Source organism: Desmodus rotundus, chromosome 5, assembly GCF_022682495.2.
Source record: "Desmodus rotundus isolate HL8 chromosome 5, HLdesRot8A.1, whole genome shotgun sequence".
Taxonomy (NCBI): domain Eukaryota; kingdom Metazoa; phylum Chordata; class Mammalia; order Chiroptera; family Phyllostomidae; genus Desmodus; species Desmodus rotundus.
In genome coordinates, this window is record NC_071391.1 from 46,991,891 (window position 1) to 47,009,736 (window position 17,846).

Here is a 17,846-nt window from a genome sequence, read left to right on the forward strand (position 1 = left end):
GCCCCTCCCCCACTTACAGCGTCACAGCGCTGCGACCAGCATTACCCCGCCCCGGTGAACACCTAAGGCTCCGCCCCTTAAAGTAACAGACGCGCCAAGACAAACAAACAAACAAAAAAAATGGCCCAAATGACAGAACACTTCAAAGCTCCTGAAAAAATACAACTAAGCGACGAAGAGATAGCCAACCTATCGGATGCACAGTTCAAAGCACTGGTTATCAATATGCTCACAGACTTGGTTGAATCTATTCGAAAAACAGATGAAAAAATGAAGCCTATGCTAAGAGAAACAAAGGAAAATGTACAGGGAACCAATAGTGATGAGAAGGAAACTGGGACTCAAATCAATGGTGTGGACCAGAAGGAAGAAACAAACATCCAACCAGAAAAGAATGAAGAAACAAGAACTTGGAAAAATGAGGAGAGGCTTAGGAACCTCCCGGACGCCTTGAAACGTTCCAACATCCGAATTATAGGGGTGCCAGAAGGAGAAGTGGAAGAACAAAAAATTGAAAACTTATTTGAACAAATAATGAAGGAGAACTTCCCTAATCTGGCAAAGGAAATAGACTTCCGGGAAGTCCAGGAAGCTCAGAGAGTCCCAAAGAAGCTGGACCCAAGGAGGAACATGCCAAGGCACATCATAATTACATTACCCAAGATTAAACGCAAGGACCTACATCCAAGATTACTGTATCCAGCAAAGCTATCACTTAGAATGGAAGGGAAGATAAAGTGCTTCTCAGATAAGGTCAAGTTAAAGAAGTTCATCATCACCAAGCCCTTATTATATGAAATGTTAAAGGGAGTTACCTAAGAAAAAGAAGATCAAAAATAGGAACAGTAAAAATGACAGCAAACTCACAGTTATTAACGGCCACACATAAAACAAAAACGAGAGCAAACTAGGCAAACAACTAGAACATGAGGGTTGTCATTAAGGGAGTGGGAGGGGGAGAGAGGGGGAAAGGTACAGAGAATAAGAAGCATAGATGATAGGTGGAAAATAGACAGGGGAAGGGTAAAAATAGTGTAGGAAATGTAGAAGCCAAAGAACTTATAAGTATGACCTATGGACATGAACTATAGGGGGGGAATGTGGGAGGGAGGGGAGTGGGCAGGATGGAGTGGAGTGGGGGGGGGAATGGGACAACTGTAATAGCATAATCAATAAATATATTAAAAAAAAAAAAAACCAGGAAAGACATTCAATCTTAGCCTGACAACGGCAACTCCTGGTGAGTAGCCATATGGCCCACTGCCCCGAGCACTTCTGCAAATGTGCACCCGGCGCAGGCACAGCGCTCGCAGCAGCACTGAAAACACTCAAATGTCCGCGCAGTCGAGAGTGGGTGGGGACACTGTGCAATATTCACGCATTGGAGTGCCGCACGCAGCCAGAAGGCACTACGCTGACCTGCAATGATATGGATAAATCTCAGCAATATGTTGTGAAATGAAAAGAAATCCCCAAAATGACATACAGCAAGACGCCCTATTTGTAAACTTAAAAACAACTAAAATTAAAATATATACTTTAAAGAAATACACAGATGTGATAAAACTATGTAAAAAGGGAGTGCTGGACCCAGGAGGTGACGGCGACCCCCGAAGGGCGGGGCAGCAGGAGAATGGGTGGGAGGGGAGCTATATAATGAGATGTAGGACATTGTAAAGGCCCTAGTTGTGGGTTTTGGAGGGAGTTAATTAAATAATGGGTGAGACTGTGTCACGCACAAAAGGTTATAAGTAACCCAATTCTGTGTACTTGAGGTCTAACTAGGCAGGAAAGGAACAGAACAATCTCAGGCCATTTCTGTTTGACTTTGGAGTGGAGTCAGGAGCCAGAGTTCCTTCCTGGAGCTCATTGCTCCTTGGAGTCCTCTCACTCCTCATCTTCCTCCCCCTAAGTACCTGAGGCGGAGCACTGGGCATGACTTTGACCATCGTAACCTTCCCATCTTGATTTCTCCAAGGGATTCTATAGCTCTGATGTCGCTGAGTGGGCTCCTGGGGCAGATGGGTTATTGTTTTCACTCCCTTTTCACAGGTGAGTAGCCTGAGGCCCCAAGGAAGAGAGTGACCTGCTAGGGTCACCGGGCACATTGGTAAGGGCGACTGCCTTGGGCCCACTCTAGCCTCCCACTTAGTGTTCTTCTCTCCACCCTGATGCCCCATGCTCCCAGCCCTCTCTTAGATGAGGCTTCGAGTCCTAAAAACACCAGGTCCCGCTGTGCCGGGAAGATGACTTTGTCTCATCCTGAGTCAGAAGGAGAGGACTCACGAGGTGCTGCAAGCAGCCAAGCCACTCTCTGGGGGAGCTCCTCATTGGCGGAGGCCCAGCCTAGATCCTTAATCACCCTCCTCCCCCACCACGGGGATTCCTGATCCAAAGCTGTCCCCCCACAACTGGTTCATCTCACAGCCAAGCTGCAGGAGGCTGGGAGACTGTGACCTAAGTCTCTACTCCTCTTCATCAGTTTGCCCATCTGTGAAATGGGAATAAGAAGCTCTCTATCCCAGAAGTGACATGAAGACAGAATAGGACAGGGTGTAAAAGAGTTCGGAAAAGCACACATTTCAGAAGGTAGGGGACATTGTTACTGGAAGAGAGCAGTGACTCCTGGGATGAGGTCCCCCTACCATACTACGGCTGCCCCCAAAAGTAGAAAGAACATTCTGGAGGAGACAACTATCTGACTTCAAATAGTCAGAGAGAAGCACCCTTGGGGAAGCCTAGACCAGCTCCTCACTTTCAGATGCGGTAGCTGAGGCCCAGAGAAGTGTAGGAATTTACCCAAGGTCACACAGCCAGGCAAGGGCAGAGAGGCGCTAGGCCAGGCAAGTCTCTCTTGCCATCAGTTTCCCAGTGAAGACGGAAAAATGTGCTGGCTCCTTCGAGGTAGAGCTGAAGCAAAGTTGAGGGACTCACAGGAAGGAGGCTGGTCTCCACTCAAAGAGGAGGAGCTTTCTTTCTACAGCAACTTCCCACAATCCAAGGAAAACAGCAGACAAGGCCCAGGGTCCGGGCTGAGACCTTCCTCTCTTATGCAGTAGGTAGTCAGGCAATACCTCAGTATCTACCATCCTGCCCTTTGCCCATCCCTCCCCCTCTCATCTGGACCAAGGCCTCCTGCTCCCAGGGTCTCCCATCTTAGGCCCAGCTCATCTCTTGGGTTGAGGGGACCAGAATACTCTGTTCCTGGGGAGGGTGAACCCAGGCCCAAGGAGGAGGAGGCTGCTGGAAGCTCAAAGGAGAGAGAACCCCCTTCTTCATCAGGAAGTAGGACCAGGGAAGGCTGTCTGGAGGAACATGGTGTTTGAAGTTCCCGAAATCTGAACTTGAGTCATAGCAGGAGCTACCGTTTCCTGACTTGAACACTGGTCAAAGTTACTTCTCCTTCATGACCCATAAAAAGGGCAATACTATCTTACCTCCAACAGTGGTTTGAGGGCTAAATAAAACAAATGAAATAATATTACTGATACATCCAAGGCACTCCATAAATTCCCATTCATCCATTCAGATGTAGGGTAGCTGTCATGCCTTTAAGCTGGGGCAGGAAGATGAAGGGGCCTAACAGTGGCAGGTGGGGGAAGGGAAGGCCCCAGTATCTGACAGAATTCGAGACTTGGCAGACGAGTCTGCTGGGCAGATACTTGGGGGCAGAAGTAGGAGCTCATGGGCTGGATCAGACAGGGGTGTCACACCTTTTGGCATCTCTGGGCCACAGTGAAAGAAGAGTTGTGTTGGGCCACATATTAAATACACACACACCAATGAAAACAAACAAAAAAATCTCATAATATTTTAAGTAAATTTACGATTTTGTGTTGGGCCGCATTCACAGCCATCCTGTGCCGCGGGTTGGACACCCCTGATAGAAGCTTAGCTAGAAGCCTGAGACGGGATCCACACCTTCCCAGTGAGGAGTGTGGAGCAGCCGGCAGGTAGGAGTGTAGGTTTGGCAGTGGCAAGTCGAGCGAGTTCCTATGAAGCTCCTTTTGTATGTGAGTGCACTTTAGGAAGGGATTAATTTTAAAACGACTCCTGAAGGGACTAAGAAAGGACTGAAAGGAAGGAAAGGAAGTGGTGTTTCCAGCCCTCTGGTTTTCTGGTGGTTGGTGCTGTTTTACCTGTCCAGGATTCCGAGGGGGTGGGCAAATGCGGCCGGTAGAGGGCGCAAGAGTCACGTAATCTGGAGCACAGGGGAAAAAAGAAGCCGGGCTGGCTGCAGAGTGTGTGACGGGGGCGTGGTGAAAGGGGTGGGGCTTCTGGAGAGGCAAGGGACAGTTGGGGGACCTTCGGAGCTGGACCGGACTAGAGATGGGAGGGGCGGGGCGTTTGGTGGTGCGAGGGGCTGGACGGGGTCGCAGTTACTGCGGGACTCTCCTGGGGCCGAATAAAGGGCGTGGCCTTGGCCGGGTGAATAGGTGGGGCAGGGAGTGGCAAAAGCCCGAGTCCGCCCGCAGTGCCCATTGCTCCCCCTGGCGGCGAGTCCTGCCCCTTTTCCGTCTGGGAGAGTCGTGTACCTGAGTAAAGGTGTGTACAAGCTTGTCGGTCCAAGGTTGCCATGTTGGTCCCTGGGCAGATTTTTCCGTACGAATGCGGCTGAACCGCAGTGGGGGCGCCGCCCTGGCTGTAGGTCGGCGGACTGACCACACTCAGAGCCTGCGTGTGTTGGAACGAATCCTTTGGGGGTAGCTCGGGCCGCTAGGGTCGCTTTGGTCTGCATGTGCTCCAGCAGTCTAGTTTCTACTTAGGCTCCTCCCCAATTCCCTCCCCCTACTCCTGATTCCCAGCCTAGCGCGCGCGGGGAGCCCACCCCCTCTTTGGGCCTTGAGGCCCCGCCCCCCGCCCCCTTTCCTCTGCCACAAAGTTTATTTGCAACAAAAGGGAGCGAAGATCGAGCAGTCAGGAGGGAGGGAAGAGGAGCTGGAGCGGGAGCGCGAGGGGCGGGAAGCAGGCACCCAGCTGGCGGTCGCGGAGTTAAGGAAAGGATCCGGGCCGGGCCAGGCCAGGCCTCTCGCTATGCTCCGGGCTGCACGGGCCGAGGTGGGGGCCAGGCCTAGGGGCTGGCACTGAGGCGGGAGGGGCCGCGCGGGATGGAGCCGAAGCCGCCCGCGACCGCAGAAACTTGAGCCGTAGCAGATAAAAGCTCTGCTCTCGTCTCTTGCGTCCTCTTCCCGAAAACTCCCGCGACTGAGGCTGCAGGACTCAGGCCTTCGGATCCCGGCAGCTGCGCTCCTTCGGGGCGGGGACGCAGGGGGGGGTTGGCCGCGGTTCCCGAGGCCAGCCCCCCCGGACTGAGTGCCGCCACCATGGCGGACGGGGCGCCCCGGCCCCCGCTGTATCGCAGCGTCTCGTTCAAGCTGCTGGAGCGTTGGAGCGGCGGACCCAGGCCGAGAGAGGGGGCCGCGGACACCCCCGGGCTGCGGCGCCGCGCCTCGTGCCGGCCGGCCGCAGCCGTTCCGGGCCAGCCCTCCCGGCGCGTGTCCAAGCTGGCGTCGGGGCCCCCGGCCACCCCCGCGCAGCCGCGCCCGCTCCGCAGTCTCTCGCCGTCGGTGCGCCAGCTCTCCCGGCGCTTCGACGCACAGCGGCCGGAGGATTCCTCTGGGGCCCGGGACGGGGGCGTCTCCCCCGGGGCCACCGAAGAAAAGACCGAGGGCGCAGCGCGCGGGGTCTGGCCGAGCGTCACCGAGATGCGCAAGCTCTTCGGTGGCCCTGGCTCTAGGCGGCCCAGTGCCGACTCTGAGGCCTCGGGGACTCCCAGCCCCGACAGTGCCGCGTGGGAACCCCCGGCCCGGGAGCCCCGACAGCCACCGACGCCACCGCCTCGGACGTGCTTCCCACTGGCAGGCCTTCGTTCGGCGCGGCCACTGCCTGGCCCAGGGATCGAGGGGAGGAGGCGGCGGCAGCAGCAGCAGCAGGAGCGGGCGCAGCGTCCGGCGGATGGTTTACATTCTTGGCATAGCTTCTCCCAACCGCAGGCCGGGGCCCGGGCCTCCTGCTCCTCCTCCTCTTCCATCGCCTCCTATCCTGTCAGCCACAGCGGGGCTGCCAGCTCCAGCGAGGAGGAAGAGGAGGGCCCGCCACCACTGCCGCCTGGGGCGCAGAGTCCGGCCTACCAAGGAGGCCTCTCCTCAGGCAGCGAAGAGGACCAAGATGGTGAGGGCGGCCACTGCTGGAGAGGGAGGCCGGGGCCCAAGTCTGGAAGCTCCCTGTTGGATAAAGACTGCAGGCCAGACAGTTATGGGTTAAATCTGAGCAGCATGGACTCGGCAGGAGGAGCCAGGAGCCCGAAGCCTCCAACATCTCCAAAAGTCCCTAGTGAGGAAGGACCCAGGGAGTGGAGTACTGGCTCACCTCCCTGTGTACCAGGTGCCCAGGAGGGACTTAGGCCCTTGTCAGACACTGTGGGAGGAGCTTTTCGAGTGGCCAAGGTGAGCTTTCCTGCGTACCTGGCCAGCCCATCAGGCTCCTGTGGTAGCAGCCGTTACTCCAGCACGGAGACCCTCAAAGATGAGGACCTGTGGGCTACCCGGGGTTCTGGGAACTGGGGTGTGTATCGTTCCCCTAGCTTTGGAGCTGGAGAAGGGCTCCTCCTGAGGCCCCAGGCTCGAAGCCGCACCAAGGGACCTGTGGGCACCACGAGGGCATCGAGGGATGGAGGATTGGAGTTGGGCAAGAGCCGACAGCGCAAGTCCCTGTCAAATCCAGACATTGCCTCAGAGACCCTGACCCTGCTCAGTTTCCTGCGCTCAGACCTTTCAGAGCTGAGAGTCCGAAAGCCTGGTGGGCGCCCAGGGGATCTTGGGAGTGGCCCCTTAGATGGCAGAGACTCACCATCAGCAGGTGGTCTGGAGGGGCAACTTGGGTCCATGCCCCCCTCAGCCCCAGCAGCACCTGGTACTCGCCCCACACTCAAGGACTTGACCGCCACCCTTCGGAGGACAAAGTCGTTCACCTGCTCTGAGAAGTCCATGGCCCGCCGCGTACCCCGCACCAACGCCATGAAGCCCAGCTCCTCTGAGCTCCTGCTGGCAGGCCCAGGTGCCGAGGAGGGCCCACTGCCCCTCGTGGTTCAGGATCAGTATGTGCAAGAGGCCCGTCAGGTTTTTGAGAAGATCCAGCGTATGGGTGCCCAGCAGGATGATGGAAGTGATACTCCCCCTGGAAGCACTGAGTGGGCAGGGGACATGACCCGAGGGCAGCGGTCCCAGGAGGAGCTCTCCGGCCCTGAGTCCAGCCTGACAGATGAGGGTATTGGGACGGACCCTGAGCCTTCTATTTCAGCCTTTTGCAGCCTGGGCACCACAGGGGTGTGGCGACCCCTTAACTCGTCCTCCGCCCAGACCAACCAGCTCCCTGGGGCTGAAGACAGTCTGGGAGGGTGGTCTCTGGTGTCCCCTGATGCCCCTCCCACACCAGGTGCCCTCCGCAGGAGACGCAAAATCCCGCCTTCAGGCCCTGGGGGGACTGAGCTGAGCAATGGCGAGGCAGGTGAGGCCTACCGGTCTCTAAGTGACCCGATTCCACAGCGCCACCGGACTGCCACCTCTGAGGAACCCTCGGGGTTCTCCGTGGATAGCAACCTCCTGGGCTCACTGAGCCCCAAAACCGGGCTTCCAGCGGCTCCAGCTGTGGACGAGGGCTTGACCAGCGGCCACAGTGACTGGTCTGTGGGCAGTGAAGAGAGCAAGGGGTACCAGGAGGTCATTCAGAGCATTGTTCAGGGGCCTGGTGCCTTGGAGCGTGTGGTGGACGACAGGGTTGCTGGCAAAGCTCCCAAGAAGAAATCTCTGAGTGACCCCAGCCGCCGTGGGGAGCTAGCAGGTCCTGGATTTGAGGGCCCTGGAGGTGAGCCCATCCGGGAGGTTGAGCCCTTGCTGCCTCCGTCCAACAGCGAGCCCATCCTTGCAGAGCGACAGGCAGAACCAGAAGAGCCCAGTCCTGCCAGTGGCCGGGCACAGTCTGAGAGGGCCCTACCTGAGGCCCCGCCCGCCTCCCCCACTGCCCACCGGGACTTCCACCTTGACCCTAAACTGGCTGACGTCCTGTCCCCTCGGCTCATCCGCCGTGGTTCCAAGAAGCGCCCAGCCCGGAGCAGCCATCAGGAGCTACACAGACAGGAGGGCAATCAGGACCCACCTGGCGGCCTGCCACAGGCCCGACACTCCTCCAAACACGCTCGCCACTCCAGTGTGCCTGCCACCTTCATGCCTGTCGTGGTGCCTGAGCCACCGACCTCTGTTGGCCCCCCTGTGGCTGTGCCGGAGCCTCTGGGCTTTCCTGCCAGAGCCCACCCCACGTTGCAGGCACCGTCCCTTGAGGATGTCACTAAGCAGTACATGCTGACCCTTTGCTCTGGCGAGGTGCCTGCCCCAGTGCCAGTGGATATGCCATGCTTGACTCCAGTGGTTGCACCGCCCTCTGCTGGGACCAAGCCCCCGGAGGCAGCCCGGGCCCCAGATGAGCCTGCCCCAGCCAGCAAGTGCTACAGCAAGCCGCAGGTGGTGAGTGCTGTGTGGGGGGCCCTAGGGGCAGGGCTGAGGGAAGGCTGTGGGCACTGACCTCTGCAGGGGCATTTTGAGAGTGCTCATGGGGCAGGTGCCCAGTCTGAGGGGTGCTCCTCTGGCCCTGGAAGTGCCTGAGCAGTTTTAAGAGTTAATGACAAGGGCTTCTATCTGTTCAGGCCCCAGAGGCTTCAGGCTTCCACTAGTGCTAACGTCAAAGGTTGTTACATGCTCAGAGGTTCTCTGGGTGCTGATCACACAGGGTTTTAACCATGTCCTTCAGCTGTTTCTCAGGGATTGGCTTCGGAGATTCCTATCCAGTTCTTTGTTTTAAATATACAAGGCGATGGGAACTTTCTAGAGAGCCTCACCGTCCTATTAGCTAAACCCCTTGTAGGATGTTTGGGTGTGGGGGCCCATGGCTGACATGGGTTTGCCCTTCCTCATGTGGCTTTTCTGTGACAGATCAAAATGTGGGTCTGTCCCTGGGCCTGGGAACGTTGGAGGGGGATGCAAGGCATTGTTTGTGGAGGGGCCGAGAGGGCTGGCTGCACACCTCCAGCCCTGGCTGTTCTCTGTGACTTAACCTCCCCATTGTACGATGGGTGGGGGGGGGAGACTGTGGACAAGGTAGTTCCTGTGTATCCAAGTGGTGATGCCGAATTTGGGGGGAGTCTGTGGGTTGAGGTTGGGCACTCTCTGGGCCTGAAGTCTGCTGGGGGGTCTCAGGGAGCGCAGAGTCGGGGAGTAGGTTGCTGGAGCTCAGCAGGCAGCAGCCTTGAGGGGCTGAGAGAGGTTCCGGGTCCCGCGGACAGCGTTGCCTCTGTGGGTCAGGGTGGAGGTTCCGGCCCCTCATCTGGCTGCTGGCATCTTCTCCCCACCCCACCTCCTTCCTGGTGACTCGCTCCTCCGTTCCTCTGCCAGACCCCAGGCCCTGCGGACTCGCTCCCTGAGGCCTCCACTTCTGCCCTCTGGCTTCAGGCATCCCTGGAGTTTCGGCTGTGGGTTCGGATGGGCTCCAGGCTCTTCATGCCCTGGCATCTGGATGCAAGCTGGATTCAAAGCTCTGGGTTCTGGGCCTGTCACGGGGGCGGCCCAGGTTATTTCAGTGATGACCTGCGCTCCCACTGTTCCCTGCCCGCTGAGGAGCCTGGAAACCCTATACCCTGAACTACTTCGGTCACTCCCATTCCCAGAGCTCTCAGGCTGCCTCTGAATTCTCTCTCTCTTTGTTTTTCTCCCCTGGTCATTCCTTCTCCTGGTCCTGGCTCTGGTGTCTCTCACGGAGGCCACAGAGTCAGCAGACAGGGAGTGGGGCCTGTTCTTCCTCCTGGGCGCCTGGTAGGGCAGCTCAGTGCCCCAAACTTCAGTGCCTGCTGCCTTTGGAACGTGGGGCTGCGGGGCGGTGAGAGCAGGGCAGCTTCTGCCAGGGGCCGCTCCCCAGCTGCCTTTCCCATATAATTATCTTCCTCGGGAGCCTTGAAGGCTAAATTAGGGGAGAGAACAGGAATGAACCAAGGGACTCAAGGAGACTGTTGGAGGGAGGGGGTGGGAGGTGCTCCTATGAAGAAGCATTGAGACCCGGAGATGAGGTGGGATTTTTTGCAGAATTGGCTCCTGCTCTGCCTCCTACCACATTATCTCCCTGCCCGTCTGACCTCAGGGAGAAGCTTGGGGCCCCCTGCCCTCCAGTGGGCTATGCGGTGAGGCGTACCTGCCCGGAACGGGCTTCTCCCTGCCCCCAGTGAGGCTCTCTCACACCTCCAGGTCTTTGCCTGCTCGCTCTCCCACATTTCCAGGCTTGGTGTCCCCCTTACCCCTTAGGGGAGAGAACTGGTGAGTCTGTCGCAGAATAATGGGGTTGGAGCCTTGGCTCCGGGTCCCTAGGATCGGTCCCATCCCTGTCCTGTGCCTTAGTTTCCCCTTCTGTAAAAAGCGGGTAACGGTCTCCACCTGACAGACACTTGTACAGTGAGTGGCTGGTATGATCACTCTGTCCCTGGGGGCAGGACAGGGAGGGAAAAACAGGCTCCATTGCCCCAGCTGCTTCTAGTCACCAGCCTTGGCCCCTCCTCCCTGCCACCTACTGGTTTCTGAGCACAGGGCCAGGCACTCCAGCCTCAGCATAACCTGGTGGGGACTTCAGTCGGCTCAGAAGAGATTCACCATCCCCTAATTCTTCACCCACTCCTAAAAATCTGGAAGTTCCCCCATCCGCTAGCCTGAATCTCTCCTGCTGTCCCCTTCCTCTTAGTTACAGAAAAATGGGGAGCAGCTGTCTACCCCCTCCAGCTGGCCTCCACAGAGGACACAATGTTCCCTTGTTTCGGGCCGGGGCCCCAGTCACGCTCCCTGGGCTGTGGGTGGAGATGCTGTGGTGTGGGCTCCGGGGTAAGAAGTGAAGAGAAGATGCTTTCACACTTTGCTGATGGGGCAGAAACCAGTGTGAACCAAGCTGGCAGCGGCCCCCAGGGCAGAGGGGGCCCCTGACCTGACGCCAGGCTGCATGGAAGTCCCTCAAAGTCAGGCCTCTCCCAGCCGGAATTCATTTTGCCCTCTTTGTGGTGTTGCTGCCATTGCTGGGAGCAAGAAGCCTGGGTACCAGGCCTGGCTCAGTCTCTGACGCTCTCTAGGACCTGGAAAGTCATCCTGGGTCTTGGTGTTGCCATTTGTACGGGGAAGTTAGACTGCCTGGTCTTTGAGGCTCTCTAGGAAGGGTGGTCAAGGGAAAGAAGGAGTCAGACGTGGCCGCACGGGAGAGAAAGGCCGGTCTGTGGAAGAGCCGTGAGAGCCCAGGAGCTCAGGGAGTGAGGGGTAACGCATGGTGGCTTTATTCTGTGGACAGCTACTTGCTCGTGTGCTGTGGGAACCTCCCTGCCCTGCCCTCCCACCCGCCTTGGCATTGCCACTTGGGTCCACATGACCTGATGATCAGCGACTCTTCTCTGCAAGGCTTCCCCCACCCTGGCCTCTAAGCACCATCCCATGAGCCAGCCCACTGCCCTCAGAGACTTACATGCATTTGACAGATGTGACAACTGTCTCTCAGAAACAGGAAGTGACTTGTCTCTCAGAATCAGATGGATGGACTCACAGAACTCCAACACATTGGAATAGTAGTAACAGTGGCTAACATTTATTAAGTGCTTTCTGTCTGCCAGACTCTCTGAATGCTTCCTTCTTCAAGTGCGAACGCTGTGGGAACCTTGCAGGGCTGAATTCTTAGACTGGCAGACTTGGGTTCCCACTGAATCGTAGCATGCCAGTGTCTTAGAGGTGAAGGGGTCCAAGGGGTGTCTGTTTCCCGGCGGGATTGGCCTGCCATCTGAGTAGAGGAACAGAATTGGGGGGAGCAGGTGGGGGTCACCTGCACACCCTAACAGCTCGAACACCTTCATGGTGGTAATGTAATTCCCTGGAGCTTGGGGTTGGGGTGGGAAGAACTTTAAGACTCAGAAAGGAGAATGCCGAGTCTAAGTTTACACAGTCAGGCCGGGTGGAGCCAGGCCCAAGCACCGGAACCCTGGCCTGGCCGCTGACCCCCTGCCCGGCAGACCTGGCCCTCCAGCTTGCCCAGCCGGCTCCCTGCCCTACGGAGGAAGGCCTGGGCTGCAGTTCCTCATCACCTTTCTCTCTGTCTCCTCTTGGCAGGGTACCCACGAGGGTGGGGGTTTTCTCCTCTCTCTCCTTGACTCTTTGCTATGATTTTTCCATGGAAACTGGTTCCGGGAGAGGAGGTGATTAGGGCATTTGGAATTCTGACTGGTACCAAATATCTATAGTTAAATGTCTTGTCACCCAGCAGGGGGAGGGTAGGCCAGGGGAGTATAGGCAGAGGACTGTCCTTTTCCTATTCCCTGTCCCCCAACTCCTTCCTAAGGGCCCTGGGTTAATGGGGGCACTGTGACCCAGGAATGGTTCCCACCCCTCCCAGCGAGGAGGAGGTGGGGGATGGACCGGAGTTGGGTCTGATACTTCCCAACCCCATGTTTCCGGGACCAGCGGGGTTGGGAGGCTGGCAGCCTCGAGAATCCTGTCCCCAGCCCCCAACCCAGCGTGAGGACTTTCCTCTCTGCTTTCCTCCCTCCCATCTGTGATCTCTCAGGCTACACATGCCCTCCTCACAGTGGGGGTCGGGAGAGGCACCCCCAGGCTGCCTGGGGAACTGAAGCACTCAGAGCTTTCAGAATCTGGAAGCAGACGGAAGGGGCTGCAGGATGTTGAGGGACTGGCCGACTGGCCCATGCTGGCAGGGGAAGCTTCCTGGAGGAGGCTCTGCCTGAGCTTGGCCTTTAAAACTGAAGAAAAGGGGGGAATCTAAGAGGAGGGCGCAGCGTGAGCAGAGGTTGGAGGCTGGAAAGAATGTGACAGATTGCATGCTGTCGGAGTTTGTTTCAGAGACTTGGGTGACTGTGATAAGGCATTGCTTTCAACCATTCAGCATATACTTACTGAGCCTTTAGACACGTCAGGTTCTCTACTCCCTCAGCATCCATCAGCAACGTCCTGGTCTCATGGAGCTTCCCGACTAGCGAGGAGACCTGTCTGCAAATGGATGCATTATGTCTCAGGGAGAGGCGGCAAAAAGAAAGCAGGGTGAGGGAGGAGAGAGTCACAGGGAGGGGGTACTATTTTAGATCGAGAGGTCTGAGAAGGCCTCTGAGGAAGTGAGATTGAAGCGGAGGCCTGGAGGAAGTGAGAGAGCAAGCCAGGTAATGGTGGGGCTGGGGGAGGGCATTTTGGGCAGAGAACAGCAAGTGCAAAGGCCCTGAGGTAGAGTGTGTTTGAGAAATGTTCAAGACGACTGTGTGGATGGAGCAAAGTAGGAGTTGAGGTCAGGGAGCTAAGGGAGGGTGGAAATGTGTTGGGACCAGACGAGGTAGATCTCCTAGGTCAATAGGAAGTCTTCGATGTTTGTTTGAAGTGAGGTGGGGCAGGCACTGTTGGAAGGTTCTGAACAGAGCACCCATCTGACTTAGGCCTTCACAGGTCTGCCCTGGCTGCTCTGTGGGGCCAGACTACAAAAGTCCAGAGTGGAAGCAGGGAGCAAGTCAGGAGGCCACTGCAATAATCTGGGAAAGAGCTAATGGTGGCTTGGGCCAGGGCAGAGGTGGCCAGTCGGTTGGTGGGTTTCTGCTGCAGCCCCAAGGGCTCTGGAAGGGCCTGGACTCTAGCATTTGAGGCGAACATGGAGCTCCTGAGGTCCTGAGGCTGGGCAGTGTGTGCAGGGTCACTGAGGGTGAGGCAGGGGAGATTGGCAAGGCCCCCAGGGTAGACTGTGGCTGGATGCTGTCCTGGCTGTCTCTTGCAGACCTATGTGGACTTGGCTTGAAGGCTAGGAGGGTGGAGCTGCCACTGGCCCCGCTATATCCCATTGGTGTCTTCTCTGTAGGCACTGTGACACTCATTAGCTCCAGCTTGCATGTCTCCTAGGACAGAGACCACATGCTACCCCAAGGCAGTCCTGTCCCTCCCACTGGGTCCTCTGGCTAGGTGGGCATTGCCATGGCCCCACTATATGGGTGAAAAAGCTGACCCACAGTGGGGGCCACAGTGCCTCCCCAAAGCCCTGTGGCCCAAGTATGGGATTTGGCTCCAGGTGTCCTGATGCTCAGGTCCTGTATTGGCCCCACAGAACTCCCGCTGAGCACAGTTGGCGGAGATAGTGGTGGTAGGGAGGGGGCAGGGGGAGCCCCTGTTTCCCAGAAAGGCTCGCCGCCCTGGCGCACTGACTGGGACATGTGCCCAGGCAGCCTGGCGCCTTGCTGGCAGGCCCTGAAACAGGGGCCCTGGGTCCCCTGGGAAGCAGGAGTCTCTTGGAGCTGATGTTCCCCCCGGTGGGAATTGATCCTCCCTCATTCCTCCTGCTTCCACCCTGGGCCTCTGGGGTATTCCAGGGGCGGACAGAAGAAGACGGCCTGGCTGCCAGGCCCTGAGCGGTCGTGAGCTGGAGCCCATGATGCACGGGGGCCGAAAGCTCCAGCAAGGCTATCAGAGCCCCTGGGGGTGTTCACAGTCTCCCTCCAGTAGCTGTGGGGTGACCGGGAGTGGCCTGGTGTAGCACGAGGAGGTCTGCACTGGAGTCAGGAGACCTGGGTTCCCGCCTCAGCCTCTCCGTTTTCCTCTGTGTGTCCTTAAATAAGTCCCTGTCCCTCTCAGAGCCACAGATTCCTCCCTGCTCTAGGGCACGGGCATAAGGTTTCTCAGAGCTGCTGGGAGGGGCAACAGCTGCACTGATTACCACACTTGTGGACCAAGGTGCTGGCTGGGCAGGGCGACGGAGGGGGGTTGCAGCCCCATTAGGCCACCAAGGAGAGTGAGGCGGGGTCTCACCCTGGTTTGGCCCCCAGGCCCCTTTCCCCTGCCACTAGCTGCTGCTCTAGGCTCTCCCCACCCCCAACACAGACACACAGGCGTGGCCGGTGCCTGAAGTAGTGATGCTGCTATGGCCAGTGTGTGAGAACTTCCTCTGGCGCTGGGGGAAGGCGCGGGAAGGCGCAGGGCTCTGAGACTGTCCCTGGGTAGAGAGAGTGAAGGAGACGGGAGCCCTGCAGAGCCACCCGAGGTGGCAGAGATGGGTGGTGTGTTAGTTTCCTATTGCTGCTTTAGCAGGTCGCCACGTGTTTAGTGGCTTGAAACAATAGAAACATTGTCTTACAGTTCTAGAGGTCAGAAAAAAAGGGGCTTCTCGGGGCTAAAATCAAGGTGTGAACAGGACTGCGTTCCTTCTGGAGGCTTTAGGGGAAAACCAGCGTCCTTGCCTTTTCCAGCTTCCGGTGGCTGCTGTCACTCCTTGGTTCATGTCCCCTTCCTCCGTCTTCAAAGCCAGCAGCATAGCACCTTCAAATCTCTGAACCAAACCTCCTGCCTCCCCCGTAGGAGGACCCTGGTGGTTGCTTAGGGCCACTTGGATCATCCAGGATAATCCCATCTCCAAATCCTTAATCACATTTGCAAAGTCCCTTTTGCCAGGTGAGGTGACACAGTCACAGGTTTTGGGGGTTACGATGAGGGCATCTTTGGAGACCATTGTTATGCCCCCCACAGGTGGGCAGAGGGGCCAGGCTGTTGGCTCCTGAGACCCGGAGCCTCTGGTGGTGCTGGGCATGGGGCTGAGCCCACGAGTCCAGCCCACTGCGTTGGTCCTGCAGTCGTTTCCTTTCGCGTCCATCAGTCATCCACCGCTCAGCAGTCAGTTGTTGAGGCCCTAGTGGGCAGTGAGCTCACACAGGGAAAGCTTAGACATTGTCCCTGCTTGCCAGGAGCTTCCAACCAGGGTCCTGGCCCCCTGAGGTAGGTGGGGTCCAGATAGTAGCTGAGCCGTGACCTGGTGGGAGAGGGACAGAAGAGCCAGTGGGTCCCTTGCGGACAGGCTTGGCTTTTAGGTTGGCAGGCCCTGGGTTTGCTGACTAAAACTTGGGATGAAGCTGCTGCCGAGTAGGGCAGTTGGCAGGAGACGTTAGAGCTGAGGCGAAGAGGGAGGGTAGGGGTCTAGGGAGTGGGTGGGCATCACATAGCTGCCAGCTGTCCCAGGCGGACCTCAGGGACATCTGGAAAGGACCCCCTAACCACCTGTGCCAGGAGCCAAAGTATCTGGGTCCCCAGAGGGGTGTCCATGACCCCCCTCCAGTAGCCCTGGGGTTATCCAGACCTGGAAACTCCGGTGCTGTTGGACCAGAGAACCTGCTAGGTCCCTTCAGTCCATGAGAGGCCAAGACGCTTCCCAGGAGTGTCACGCGGAGGTGCTGTGTGGAGGGCACGGAGCGCAGCCCAGGCCCCTTCCTGCCCCTGCTGGCTCCAGGACGCAGGTCAAGCACTTACATGCCCCTGCGTCCCCTCAGTCCACCAAGGATTATTGTTCAGATTAAATGAAATAATGCCAGGAGGGCTTGGCATGTAGTAAGTGCTCAAGAAATGTTAGTTCCTCCCCTCGTGACTGAGATGCTAACATGATGTTAGGATTCTAAGATCCTGAGAGACAATGACTCCAAGATGTGTGGATTCTTGGCATCTCTTTCCAACCCTGAAAGAGGTTAAAGCTGGGCAGGAGGGCAGGTGTGGTCCTGGCTACACCTGGGTAGGCTAGGTGGCCCAGCATCCTGGGCCTTTGGAGGTGGGCAGAGGGAGAGGGGCTGGGCAGTTGGGTGGTAGCGCCCACTGTCCTTGCTTCTCTCCAGCTCCTTTCTCCTTTTGTTACCGCCTGCCCCAGCCTGGGAGGCACAGCAGAGCTGAAGGCACAGCTCTGAGTCAGAGTCCCGGACCCATGGGAACCAGCCTATGAAACGGGGCTCGGTCCCCTCCGAGGCTCTGTGTGCCTGGTGGGCTTTGGGTCAGACTGATACGGGTTAGCATCTCCGCCTGACTCCAGCTCACTCACCAGGTGATACCTAACAGGTCGCACTGCACCTCAGCTCTGAGCCTCAGTTTCCTGCTCTGGGGACACTAAGGAGTTACTGTGAGGGCCACAGAGATGGTGCTTGTGGAGCCCTCCGCCCATGGCCCCAGGTCTAGAAGCTCTCAGAAATGGGGCCACTTCAAAGTGTGTGCTTTTGAGACGGCCAGTTCAGAGTGTAGAATCGCGAGGTTTCAAGATGGATTCTGAGTTTTTTCCAGGAGTCGTGCCTCTTAGCCTGATTTTGTTCATGCATTTCAGATCATTACTCCTTGGTTCTGAGATCCTGAGGCTGGGGAGAGGTGGAGCAGGCAGGTCCTGGGCCCTCGGGAGGGCAGCAGGGGCAGGAGGGGCCAGGCTGAGGGAGCGAGCGCCAGGTTGGTATCTGTTTCCTGTTTATTGGTTCCCAGGGGGTGAGCAGGCCCTGCTCCCAGAGCTGGAGGGAGGGAGGCCCGGGGTCCTGGCTGCCAGCCAGCCCCATAGCCTGGCCTCCTGGGACTGCTGAGACCCCTCCCCCCAACCTCTTGAACAAACATCCAGTCCTTTCCCAGGATGGGGCACTGGAGGTCAAGGAGCAGATGTGGAAGGAAAGGGGCGGAAGCACAGGAAGGGACCCCGTTCCCCCTCAAAATTCTACTGACTTCATCTTGGTCTCCTGTGTCACTGAGGTCTCCCTCCTGGCTCCTCACTGTCCCCCTCTCTCTCCGTAGCTCCCCAGGGTGGGGCCTGGTGGTGAGACATCCAACTTCTTGGCAGGAAGAAGAGGGGCAGGGCCTTGAATGCCAGGATGGTCCACCTGGAAAGAAGCTTAGAAACCAGCTATGTCTTCTAAGCACCCCCTACCCTGCATTATCTGGAGAGGAAACTGGGGCCCATGGAGGGGAGGGGTCTTGCCCCAGGCCCAGCAGTCTGCTCGGGCACCTCACTGCTACAGC

At 57.6% G+C, this 17,846-nt stretch overlaps 1 protein-coding gene across 1 annotated transcript in view; it reads left to right on the plus strand.

The window, feature by feature from the left end:
- Positions 1 to 4,577: 4,577 nt before the first annotated feature.
- Positions 4,578 to 17,846, plus strand: part of ARHGEF17 (Rho guanine nucleotide exchange factor 17) — a 55,828-nt gene continuing 42,559 nt past the window's right edge. Inside the window, exon 1 of the mRNA XM_024572647.4 lies at positions 4,578 to 8,519. Coding sequence (XP_024428415.3) covers positions 5,325 to 8,519 — 3,195 coding nt within the window. The 5' untranslated portion in view covers positions 4,578 to 5,324. The remainder of the gene's footprint in view (positions 8,520 to 17,846) is intronic.